A 12,316-nucleotide genomic window follows, 5' to 3' on the forward strand; every position below is an offset into this window, starting at 1 on the left:
TACTGGTATGTTTTTACGATAGTTCTATATAGTTGACAGGAGTTTAAAAAAATCCTTTAAAATATTTGATATATTTTTATTCCGCTCTCTGATTTTATATTACTAGCCGATTTCAATGTTAAACCAATGATATTACGATTTCGTACATCCCATCTTTAAGTGAATGTAGAAAAAAACGTGTACAATTCTTGTACAATGTTAAAAAATTAACCGTTACTTCGACAGCGTCGTTTACAACTAAATTTAATGAATTAGAGAGATGCACGAGGTACAGAAAAAGCTCTAGAATTTATTTTCCTTAAATTTACGATTTATGTATCCGTTGTGGTAGAAATTTGTCTTTCCACTTTCTTCCCGAGACTACAAATATTAGAGTACAAAGTAACCGGTTTCGACTTATTTATACTTAAGTAGTTAAATAATTAAGAGATTAGGGAATTGTGAACATAAATAAAAACCCTGCCGAAAGAGTCGGAATATTACTTAATTAAAAGCTTAACCGAACCAATCTCTAGCCGAGTACCGGTATAGTGGGGACTGATTTCTTCGTAATATTAGACGTAATATAAACAGAAATTTTTTCAGTTCAACGAGTGACCGAAAAGTTGTAAATTTTGGGAATTTCCGTGGACATCTGGTCTTAAGACGAATTAGTTAGAAAACGAATGACTATTATGTTTAACGTATTTATATTTTTACAGCTATGGTGAGAAACGTTTACAGTTTATGCTAAATTTGAATTGATGTTATGTTTTTATCAAAGCAAGAATCTGCATTTAGAGGGTATAGGGAATCTATTGAATCTAATAACAGAGGTAATTATATTGAACTTGTTCATTTATTAATTACGTCAGATAAATAATCTATTAAAAATACATTTAAAGAATTAACTGATTGCCCCTAAGAGTCGGCTTCTTACAGAAAAAGCTTTCCTCTCATCAAATGTCACAGCACGCCACTACTATGAAGGTTGTTCTGTGCTGTGGTTGTGGATTATAGTTTAAATGCTGGTATAAGTTTAACATAACCAGAAGAATGAAATACAGTACTTATAAAACCCAGAATCGGACAATTAATTACTGCACAAATATGGAATTCCCACTGTACAATTTAAAATTCCCATTACACAATTTGTGTCTGGTTGCATCAATCGATGGAATTTTATAATTCACGCTTTGGTGGTGTGTGCGGTGATCGAGAAAGGTCGCACACGCAGTGGCATAAAGATGACCAACCCTTGTTTGTTCAGGAGCGAGACACATTACGAGGTGTGGAGTAGCTGTGCAAAGATGGTGACATACGGTAAATGGAAACAATCAAGAATTGTCATTGGAAGCTAATGATCGTAGTGGGTTCGTTTACAGACGTGCGGAGAAATGGCCGTTAACCTGAAGAAAACGTCGTTGGTGGATGACACCGGTTTTTACGTTGAATTTTTAGGTGAGTATCCGTATTTCCATTATATTTCATATAATTTTCATAATGTTTGCATTAGAAATGTAAAAATTATAGCGATTTTTCAATGCCTAGTTAGTTTCCACCCACCCAACGTTCAGATGAAAGGAATAAAGATATTAGAGAGGTTGCGGCCGAAGTTTTAAACGCGGAAACCTGTACGTCGGACGTTCAGCGCCGTTTTCCTGTAAGCCTGGAAGTTTGACAATGGTATTTGGAACGTCGAGCATGATTCCACTGACTATCCAAATACCATTGTCAAACTTATAGGCTTACAGGAAAGCGGCGCTGAACGTCCAACGTACACGTTTCCACGTTTAAAACTTCGGCCGCAACCTCGCTATTGATCTTTAGGGATTTACTAGATAATTATTATTATTTTGCGAGAATTTAATAATAATTTTTTGCGTTTTGTGTCAAACCGAGATAATTAATACTCTATACTAACAGCTTTCCATGGCTATATAATAATCCTCATCCTTAAGTCGCGCAAAGTCACGGCTGCTACGCTTCCATAGAGATAAAAATAAATATATAAAGACGAGCCAAATAAATTTTTATAACTTAAATTGCAATACAAAATGTGATAGAGTAAAAAAGTAATTTTTTTCTGTAGATTTATTTAACTTTTAATTCGAAATTAATTTTTTTTAACAAATGCAGGAGATGGCAACACGTATCTTGTACTGTAACTGGGTCACGTGTAAGGTTGTTTCTTTGTTGTCCGAAAACACAACTGTATTTCTGAAAATGGCGTCCTCTTCGAATCTAAAACGACCTTTACCGTGTGATCCCGAAAGTTCTGAATTTTCACGTTGTACCAAGATGTCCAAGTACGATATAATCTCGAAAATAGGCCAGGGTACCTTCGGCGAAGTGTTTAAGGCACGCCACAGAGAGTCCAGGAAGATAGTGGCTTTGAAGAAGGTGCTAATGGAGAATGAGAAAGAAGGCTTTCCAATAACGGCTCTTCGAGAAATCAAGATCCTACAGTTATTAAAACACGAGAACGTCGTCAGTTTGCTAGAAATATGCCAAGAGAGAGAAGCCAAAAGTCTCAAAGCCACTTTCTACTTAGTATTTGAATTTTGTGAACACGACTTAGCTGGATTATTGAGCAATATTAACGTTAAATTCTCTCTGGAAGAAATCAAGAAAGTTATGCAGCAGTTACTGAATGGATTGTATTACATACACATCAACAGAATACTTCATAGGGATATGAAAGCTGCTAATATACTCATCACCAAAGCTGGCGTTCTCAAGCTTGCCGATTTTGGTCTGGCCAGAGCCTTCAGAGAAAGTAAAATTGGCGATCCGAACAGATACACCAATCGCGTGGTCACTATTTGGTATCGACCCCCGGAATTATTATTGGGAGATAGGAACTACGGCCCTCCAGTCGATTTGTGGGGAGCGGGTTGCATCATGGCAGAAATTTGGACCAGAAGTCCGATCATGCAGGGACACAGCGAGCAGCATCAACTGACTTTGATCGGTAATTTATGTGGTTCCATAACACCCGAAGTATGGCCCGGTGTAGAAAAATTGGAATTATACAATAAGTTAGAATTACTGAAAGGTCAAAAAAGAAGAGTCAAAGAAAGATTGAAATTTTACATAAAAGATCCTCACGCTCTGGACCTCCTCGACCGGTTATTAATTTTGGATCCGAGCAAGAGAATTGACAGTGACAGTGCATTAAATCATGATTTTTTCTGGAATGACCCCATGCCTTGTGATTTAGGCAAAATGTTATCTAAGCATACACATTCAATGTTTGAATATTCCATCAAAAAAAGAATGGTTCAAAAATTTTGTCCTAGTCAGGTGCCACACCTTAAACCGGTACAGACTTCGTCCACGGATGGCCAGTACCACGACCGTATCTTCTAATGCATTCGTTACCTCGAGTTGATTTGATTTGATGTCAAAGGAACAACTTAAATTGTGATAGTTACTGTGATATCTGAAAGCTTTGTATCAATGATAAATGTTAAGAGAAATGTTATTTTTATAAACATTTTCATTTTGAATAAAAATTTTTTTATAACTGTTTGTTTTAAAATTTTGAAATTTATAGTACAGTACATTCATGTGTAGGTTGAATATTTCTTTGGTTAAACTTCAAATTAACAATGGTCCACCAATCAGATTTAATTAACCATCATCAAACTTTAGATATGTTTGATAATTTAATATGGTAACCAAATCTATTACAATGTAGATAAATTTATATTTAATTTCAGCTATTCTAATCTAACTGAAGATGTTTTTTAAAATTAAGTATAAAAAGACAGCTGAGGTTGAATATTTCCTAAATGCTTATTTCCAATGCATCAAATGGCAAATATAATTAAAATATTTAGTATCTTTACCTAATTAAGGCACTTAATCACTCTGGTAAGCAAGAAAGTGAATTAATATTTACATTTTTTAATCACTGCAATGACTTATTCAATTTTTCCCTTGCAATTAGACAATCTGTATTTTAAGAAAAAATTATTTTTGTTTAATCATTACTATAATTTTGGAATTGTTTCTTCATGCTTAGGTAGCACTTTCATATGAAATATATATCCAAATCCCAAAAAAAGGTTTTGTTTCTGCAGCAGATTGAAATTTAAGAATGTTCTTTATTTTCTTTTCTCTGTACAGACTTCCAATAAATTTAATTTTGTAGATTTATATTTTAAACAAGTCAAAAATTTAAGATTTCATTTGTTTTATTCAAACATCAATTAAATGTACAATGCATTATAAAAATGATCATTTCAACATTTGAAGAAGAAACTCAATATTTGAAAAGAAGTTTTTTTTAAAGTGTGTTAAATTTTATGAAATTACATAAGAAATTTATATTTAATTTAAAATAATTTGTAGAAGTTTAAAGCAAATAAGTTGTGCTTTTCAAATTGCATTTTTTTAAAATTACTTACAAATAACACATTATCTGGTTTCAAATTTTACAATATAGTGACATACTAAATTACTTTATTTAACTGAAAAGTATAATAAAACTAGTTTATTGTGAAGATATTTTATAAACAACACAGACTAGTGAATAAAATTAATAAAAATATTATTTGTAAACTTATTTATTCTGTAGATATGTATCACTTCAATATTTTTCAAATACCACAAACTTAATTCATATTCTAGATATATATATAAAACTATCATAGTAAGTACAGTACATCTATATAAGTAGAGACATATGAGTACTATTTATACATATAAATCATTAGAATGTGAAGTGCTTCCAAGACTATTGCTCATCTTAACTTCTATTAGTTTTAGCATATGTAAATAAAGTTTTAAGAGTAAAAATTAATTAGAAAAATATGTTTTTAATGGATAAAAACAACATCTATGTTGTTAGAAACAAAACTAATGTAATGGAAATAGCCAAATGTTGTCTAATTCATTCCCACCAGACATTTTTGGTAGGGNAGGACATAGTAAGATGTTTCGTTTTCGACTACGAGTGACGTCAAATAAGCAACCAATGAGAAGCGTTTCTTCTCTATGAGGCAACCTGATAATCTAAGATTTTGATCCAAGATGGCATATTTGTACTTGTAACGCCATCTAGGGGCACTCCGAGTAACTGATGTGGACATTTTAAAGGTAAGACGTGAATTCTTAAACATTTTAATTGTATACTTTTAACATATAACGAAAAATTGTAAGAAAAATAATAAAATTTATAAATTCGGAAAAACGATTACGTATAGCTTTATTAATAGTCTAACTTATCTACGTTGAAAAAGCATTCGTGAATCAAACGGAATTCATGTGGCGTTGTAATTCAAAATAAATATCTAAGCTTGACGGATTTTTAATAACTGTTTATATAAAGTCAAAATATTTATATTTTATGTTTATAATATATTGAAAGTAAACAACGTTATTCTAGTTTAAAATAAAATAACTAAAACGAAATGGCGTCGTCTTGCAGTTTGCTATTAAGATGGAGAAGGCAACGTTATCGTTTATAATAAAATGAACGATTACACAGTCGCGTTAATGATCTTTTTTATACACTTTATTAAATTATTCGGTCTTCAAATAAAACTTTAAGTGTGAAAAAATGCAGAAATCAGATAACAGATGGCGCTACACGTAGTAAATCCTTGTCCTATTTTGTACAGTACTTTCTACATAAAATCTTGTAAAGATTTGTCCATAAATTACATCCACATTTGTCTTGAAATTTTTTTACTCCTTTTCCCTTATTGTCCCAATTTATCTAAGTTTTTGTATTGTCCGAAATGAAAATAATATATAAATATAATACATCTCAAAGCCCAATGATATATTAATAAACCAACAAACGCCTAAATAATCGGTCTATAATTAAATAATAAATACAAATGAATTTGGTATAGATGGTATGTTTTAAATTATTTATTAAATTATTAAAAATTATAATTATTAATCTAGATAAGAGATGGCGCTTAACACTTACCTCTCTACTAAATTCATTTGTATTTATTATTTTATTATAGCCATATTATCGCCCGATTATTTAAGCGTTTGTTGGTTTATGAAATTAATATAGCTTTTTATTCAATAATTTATATTTAAGTGTTTTACATTATAGGCTTATACAATATCTATTTATTTAGATATTGTATGTAATGTAGCCTGCTTTATCCCTACTTATCTGCGTTTGAACTTATATTGCCGTCACAGCGGCACGCGTGCGTTTTTGTGTATATTTGTGAAGTTCATCTTCGGTTTAACAAATTTTTTGTCATATGCGTAATTTTTGAGTTATTCTAACAGATTGGCTAAAACATGCCAAGTTCTATACACTAGCTGGGTTCTGCTTGCAATAAGTTTATAGTTTATACAATTTATTCTCACAAGTTGGAAGTTATTTAAGGGTCTAACCCATATTGCTGTAAATTTTAATAAACTTTATTGATCTAAATAAATATATTTTCGCTTTATAGCGCGATTTGGACGCGATTTAATTGCCTTTACTACTGCTAAATCGCCTTCGAGTACTTTAGCGACCGAGTACTGGGACAACGTATCAATGTGTTTTCGCTTGGCGATTCTGTCGCAGCAAATCAACAAACNACAGTAGTTTCTGTGAAAACATTTCACTGATAAAGTGATTAGCTGTGCATTTTCTACTGTCTGGCCATCATTGTCTGGACATCTCATGCTCCATATCTTAATAAACCAACAAACGCCTAAATACTCGGGCTATAATATGGCTATAAATACAAATGAATTTGGTATAGATGGTATGTTTTAAATTATTTATTAAATTATTAAAAATTATAATAATTAATTTAGATAAGAGATGGTACCTAACGCTTACCTCTATACCAAATTCATTTGTATTTATTATTTAATTATAGCCATATTATAGCCCAATTATTTAGGCGTTTGTTGGTTTATTAACCCGTCGGCACGCGCGTGCTCCGTCAAATAGAAATTACGCGCGCTCGGTCAATTAGGCACCAAATTAAAAAATTAATTAATAAAAATTTAGCGTCGAAAAACGGGTATTTTTACTTTAATCCAGTGTTACGATATGTTTGTAGTCGAATTTAGTCAAAAAACTTTAATTTTGTTATAATTTTATTAATGATTTTAATTTTTTAATATTAGAAGGTAATTAGCATAAATTACAAAGTGTCGTGTTTNCACAGCGGCACGCGTGCGTTTTTGTGTATATTTGTGAAGTTCATCTTTGGTTTAACAAATTTTTTGTCATATGCGTAATTTTTGAGTTATTCTAACAGATTGGCTAAAACATGCCAAGTTCTATACACTAGCTGGGTTCTGCTTGCAATAAGTTTATAGTTTATACAATTTATTCTCACAAGTTGGAAGTTATTTAAGGGTCTAACCCATATTGCTGTAAATTTTAATAAACTTTATTGATCTAAATAAATATATTTTCGCTTTATAGCGCGATTTGGACGCGATTTAATTGCCTTTACTACTGCTAAATCGCCTTCGAGTACTTTAGCGACCGAGTACTGGGACAACGTATCAATGTGTTTTCGCTTGGCGATTCTGTCGCAACAAATCAACAAACGGTACCGTACAAATTACAAGTGTATTTTCACATTATATTTTTATCCATTATTCTTAGCACAACACACAACACCCGTATTGATGTGAAAATTTCAAAAAGATGCAAAAATAACAAATATTAGATTTTGAAAATTAAATTAAAGAATATAAAATATTTTAATAAGTTGATAATAAGTTGAAAGTTTTGCCTCCATTTTAAAAAATATCCATAACTCATTACAAATCGCCTTCCATTTCGCGAAAAGTTTGTAGGCATATAGAGAAACGATTGTGTCACTCTATGAATTATCGGGTGACGGCGACGCGATCGCGCTAAGTGGAGAGCCAGCATAGAGGGCCTCTATTTACATAACGCCCATAAGCTTTGTTCTCTGATTTATCGGCCGGATGGCCGAGCGGCGAAGGTGGCAGCCTACCGCTCTAGGGGATCCGAGATCGAATCCGGACGGGTCAGCGGGTGGTCCGTCCATACATTCAGGGCCCCGTCCCTCGCCGACCAATTTTTGGACCTGGCCGAATCCATAACGAGCTTGCTACAAAAGGCCCTCTTAGCACTCACAGGGCGGAGAGAGTTAAAAAAAAAAACAAAAATTACTATTAATATTATTTAAGTAAATAAAGTCTCATCTTGAATAAAAATATCATATACACATATACTTAAATTATTAAAAACATAAAATTTTATTAAAAGTTTTAAATAATTCCAGGGGGAAAAAATGTAGATGGCGCACGTAAAAGAGCAGACGAACTGCGAAGAATTTCAAAATTCACATAGGATTTATCAAGTATGTATTATTTATTTATTTTATTCGATTATTTCGAAATCATTACGTATTTACGAAAACATCTTTATTATTATAATATATAATAATACCTTTGTATAATACTATCAATACTGTACAATAAATAAAGCCGTGTGAACTTCTTGATGTAAATAAACCATATTAGAGCATATTGTTTTCGTGTAGCTAATAATAAAAGCTATAGAATTTAAATGAGTTTTATATTAAATACATTTTATTAATAAAATTAAATTTACTTTTTCTTTATTACAGGTTGATATGCAAGACATGGAGCTGTCGACTAGTAGCAATGGTAATATTTCTATAGAAACTAAAGAATCGGTTGGAGGAAATAATTCTCATTCCAAAGGGTAAAATATTTGTTATAATTTTTTAATTAAATGTATTTAATATATCACACGTGTTACAAGATTCCCTATTTAAAAACAAATACAATATACGCTTCGGATTTTCGGTATTCACGCAAAATATTTTGGAACTTCGACTTTCTATATTATTAATGGTTGATATACAAATTACACATTTAACAGAATATAAACACAGTAATTTATTTTAAACGCAATTTACGTGTTCTTAATTAAAAATCATCGTATTTGGAATTTTGCTTGATAAAATTAAGAAAATAGAGTTAGAAGCTAAACACTCAAAAACTTGTAATCTTAGATGTTTGAATATTAAGAAGCTTAAAATAATTTTAAAAATAAAAGCTTTTTTTTTCATTTACTAAGTGGATTATTATAATCAGGACCCTTAATCATATCTTGTATTTGAGATGTTGCAATCAGAGCCTCCCATAGCAGGGAGCTGGGGATTTTTTCCGGAGCACAGTGAAAAATTAGTGGCTCGTAGCGTTATCCATTCCTATAAATTAATGCTATGTTTACTAACGACAAAATAAAATATTTAAGATTGCTGCTGATAAAAAAAAAATTCTACATATTTTATTTGTTTAAAAAATAGCAAAAGGGGCCCGCTCTACCCCCAGTTCTCGGTGGTCCATCAAATACTTTTCTTGATAAAAGTAAATGAGATACACAGTCGTAGTATAAACTGGGATAACAGTTTTGTAATTCCGCTGAGAATCACTATATTCATCTACATGGTGTTTCAGCGTTTATCTTAGCGCACAACCTCGTGAAAAATAGCGTATGGAGCTAACACGATTTCATATTTTGGAGATTTTATTCCCTTATCTACCGCGTGTGAAATTCGTACACTATAAACACACATTACAACATTGTTTCGTATAACGATGAAAGTAATAAAATAGAGTTTATTTTTAAAAAATGTCATTGATACAGAAAGATTTTAATTAATTAAAACATCATAACACAATTTAGATTCTTTTGCCAGTAAAGTTACGCAACTCGTTGCTGTATTTTTTATACAACTAATCCATCTCGATACGTAGTCCTATTCAGCTAAATATCGGACATGAAAAAAAGTATTAAAAAATTAATTATACATTATTATAATATATGCAATTTTAAATGTTGACTAAAATATTGAAGTTTCTTACTTAAACGGTACAAAATTAATTACAATCAAGGATTATTATACAAGATAAATCTTTTACATAGTTTTAAAATCTTTTCTGTAGTAAACAAGTTGCTTCGCCTGAAAATGCTGAGACAAATATGGCAAAACCTGTTATGAATACTGAAAGTATTTATAAACAAGCTAAAGACATGATCGAACAAGTGAATCGCAAAAGAAAGAGAGATGCAATTCTTCTTTCTGATATAAAAAGTTCCCTGGAAAATCAGGTAGTTAAATTTGGCTATTTATAATATATTTACGAATAATTTAAAAAAAAACGAATTTTTGTGAAATGATTTTAGCAGAATTGGACTGCAATTTGAAAAAATTGTAGACCTACAAATTCCCACTGTTTGTCCTTCCTTAATCTCGAGAACGGAGTTATATAGATGAAAGTCGAGACTACATATGGAAACCTTAGGGGTAGGCCCGATTAACTATATACGAACTTCCGGCCTACACAAGAGATCACACTATTTTAATTCAAAAAATTTTTCCCAGAACGGAGTTACATAGATGATCGGTCCGACTCTCTTGTTATCGGGAAAAGTATGATGTACAGGGGCAAGATACTACTAATTTGAGATCGATAGCACACATTTTAAATTAAAAAAGCCGGGTATTTTGACGATGTCACAATAATTTTCGCTGGTTTTATGTTAAATATTTCATTTTATGTTATCTTAGTATTAATTAATAACTAAATATATTTATTTACATTGACAATGAAATTCTTTTACACTATTGTAACTATATAATTAATTATACTAGATCGTATCAATTACACATACCTTGATATTGTAGGTAAAAAATTCGTACGAGAAGATATCGCAACAAATGCTTTCCATTTATAACAACACAGAAAAAACTCTGGAACCTAAACTTGCCGAATTATTTGCCATACTCGAAAGAATATCGAAACTAGAACAAGAACTGCAGGAATTTAGAAATATGTTACACACTTTATATCAAGATACACAAAATTAACTGTAACCATTTAATATTGTTGAAGAATTCGTTTAATATTCTTCGTGTTAATAATATGTTTAAATGTGTATTATCGAATGTTAAAATAGATATCCAAGTTCGAGTAAATTTTAAAACATTCAAATGTAGGTTTATTGGTCATGTTTATTTTATAATAAATTATAAAAATGCTGCTTTGATAACTACTTTTGTGAATATAACATTGGCTAGAGTGTGATCAATTTAAGTTACCATATTAGTATTATTAGGTCAATGTTCGGTTCTTGCGAGTTAATTGATACAGTATTTAATACAGGCACTCAGATTTTCTAACAACTTGCAGTTTCATACATAATGTTATAACAACTCTAAATCACTATTCCTGTGCCAAATTAGCACTTTTGCACATTTTCCAGCAGACAAAGCAAAATTTCGAGATGTAGAGAAATGAATTTTGCTATCGGTAACATCAAAATTATTTGTAAAAAATTAATTTTTTAAATTGATTTTATATTTAATCTATTGTTCTAAAATGTTTTGAGCATTGTAATATATTCACTGTAAAAAAGAAATTTTCATATCTTTTAAGAATGTCGTGTTTCTTTTTGCTTCTCTGGAAAGAACAGCAGAACCTACCTTTATAACGTGCAAAAACGTTGCCCATAAAATTAAGCACTCTTGTGAATTATAGTATAAGAAAACTAGTAGATTCAGTTACAGGTTCTCCTGGAATAATGTAAAACATCGGTTAATCGAGGTTAAATAATGTATTTATTTACGAAGCAAATATATGTAAGTGTCAGTTCAAAAAGATGATTTGTGTTCAAGACTTTCTCCATTGCTCTTTATCTTATGACAATTGCATACTTGCATAACCATTTGTGGTGTAACATTTACAGTTTTCAGCTCAGATTTCATTGATATATTTAAATTAGATCGCTCATTTTTTCCTTTTCCTGTTGAACTACAGAAGCCAAAATCTCAAAATAACAGATATTTAAAGTCAGAGCTAGTCTCAACATCTAAACTGATTTTCCTGTAATATCACAAAGGGATTATAGCCAAATTTTGCCAATTTATTCTCCATTAGATATGTGATTTCTAAAAATAACACAACAGGCAAAACATGCAAGTTGTACTAAAACTATTAATCACATTTTCATTTTCCTTGGTGCAGGAAGCCATGTTTATAAATTTTACGAAAAAAAATGCAATGCGCTCTAACATTTGACATTTTACACAAAAATCATATAAAAAATTGTAAATATTAATAGCGAGTAAAATCATTAAGTCCGATCCTACTCGTGATACGACATCTCTCCATCCCGTTGACTTTTAACCACCAACATTTAACAATTATCAATGCTACTAATACCCAAACCTCCCTGCAAAATTTCAGAAATTTGACAAAAAGCATGGAGTTATTAATCTTCAAATAGGACGAACAAAATCGTGCGCCCCTCACACGTATAGTTTTTTTCGCTCGACGT

At 31.1% G+C, this 12,316-nt stretch overlaps 1 protein-coding gene and 1 pseudogene across 2 annotated transcripts; both read left to right on the top strand.

Annotated features, from left to right (window-relative positions):
* Nucleotides 1-1,157: 1,157 nt before the first annotated feature.
* Nucleotides 1,158-3,360, top strand: LOC111621268 (annotated as a pseudogene).
* Nucleotides 3,361-8,225: 4,865 nt separating this feature from the next.
* On the top strand, nucleotides 8,226-10,950 carry LOC111621271. 2 transcript variants are annotated; one of them, XM_023363355.1, is made up of 4 exons: nucleotides 8,226-8,303; nucleotides 8,574-8,671; nucleotides 9,922-10,087; nucleotides 10,665-10,950. In XM_023363355.1, the coding sequence occupies exons 1-4, from the start codon at nucleotides 8,241-8,243 to the stop codon at nucleotides 10,845-10,847; spliced, it is 510 nt and encodes a 169-aa protein (XP_023219123.1). In that variant the 5' UTR covers nucleotides 8,226-8,240; the 3' UTR covers nucleotides 10,848-10,950. The 2 variants fall into 2 exon arrangements, with proteins under 2 accessions (XP_023219123.1, XP_023219124.1); XM_023363356.1 differs by lacking the exon at nucleotides 8,226-8,303 and adding an exon at nucleotides 8,410-8,448.
* Nucleotides 10,951-12,316: the final 1,366 nt, after the last annotated feature.

Source organism: Centruroides sculpturatus, unplaced genomic scaffold, assembly GCF_000671375.1.
Source record: "Centruroides sculpturatus isolate CEXI.00-Female unplaced genomic scaffold, Cexi_2.0 scaffold271, whole genome shotgun sequence".
NCBI classification, from domain to species: domain Eukaryota; kingdom Metazoa; phylum Arthropoda; class Arachnida; order Scorpiones; family Buthidae; genus Centruroides; species Centruroides sculpturatus.

Bases quoted from the DNA above. Each gene is read 5' to 3' on its own strand.
- LOC111621271 (XM_023363355.1), top strand. From the start codon at position 8,241: ATGGCGCACGTAAAAGAGCAGACGAACTGCGAAGAATTTCAAAATTCA. The intron at 8,304-8,573 runs GTATGTATTATT...TCTTTATTACAG, and splicing joins ATTCACATAGGATTTATCAA to GTTGATATGCAAGACATGGA. The intron at 8,672-9,921 runs GTAAAATATTTG...TCTTTTCTGTAG, and splicing joins AATAATTCTCATTCCAAAGG to TAAACAAGTTGCTTCGCCTG.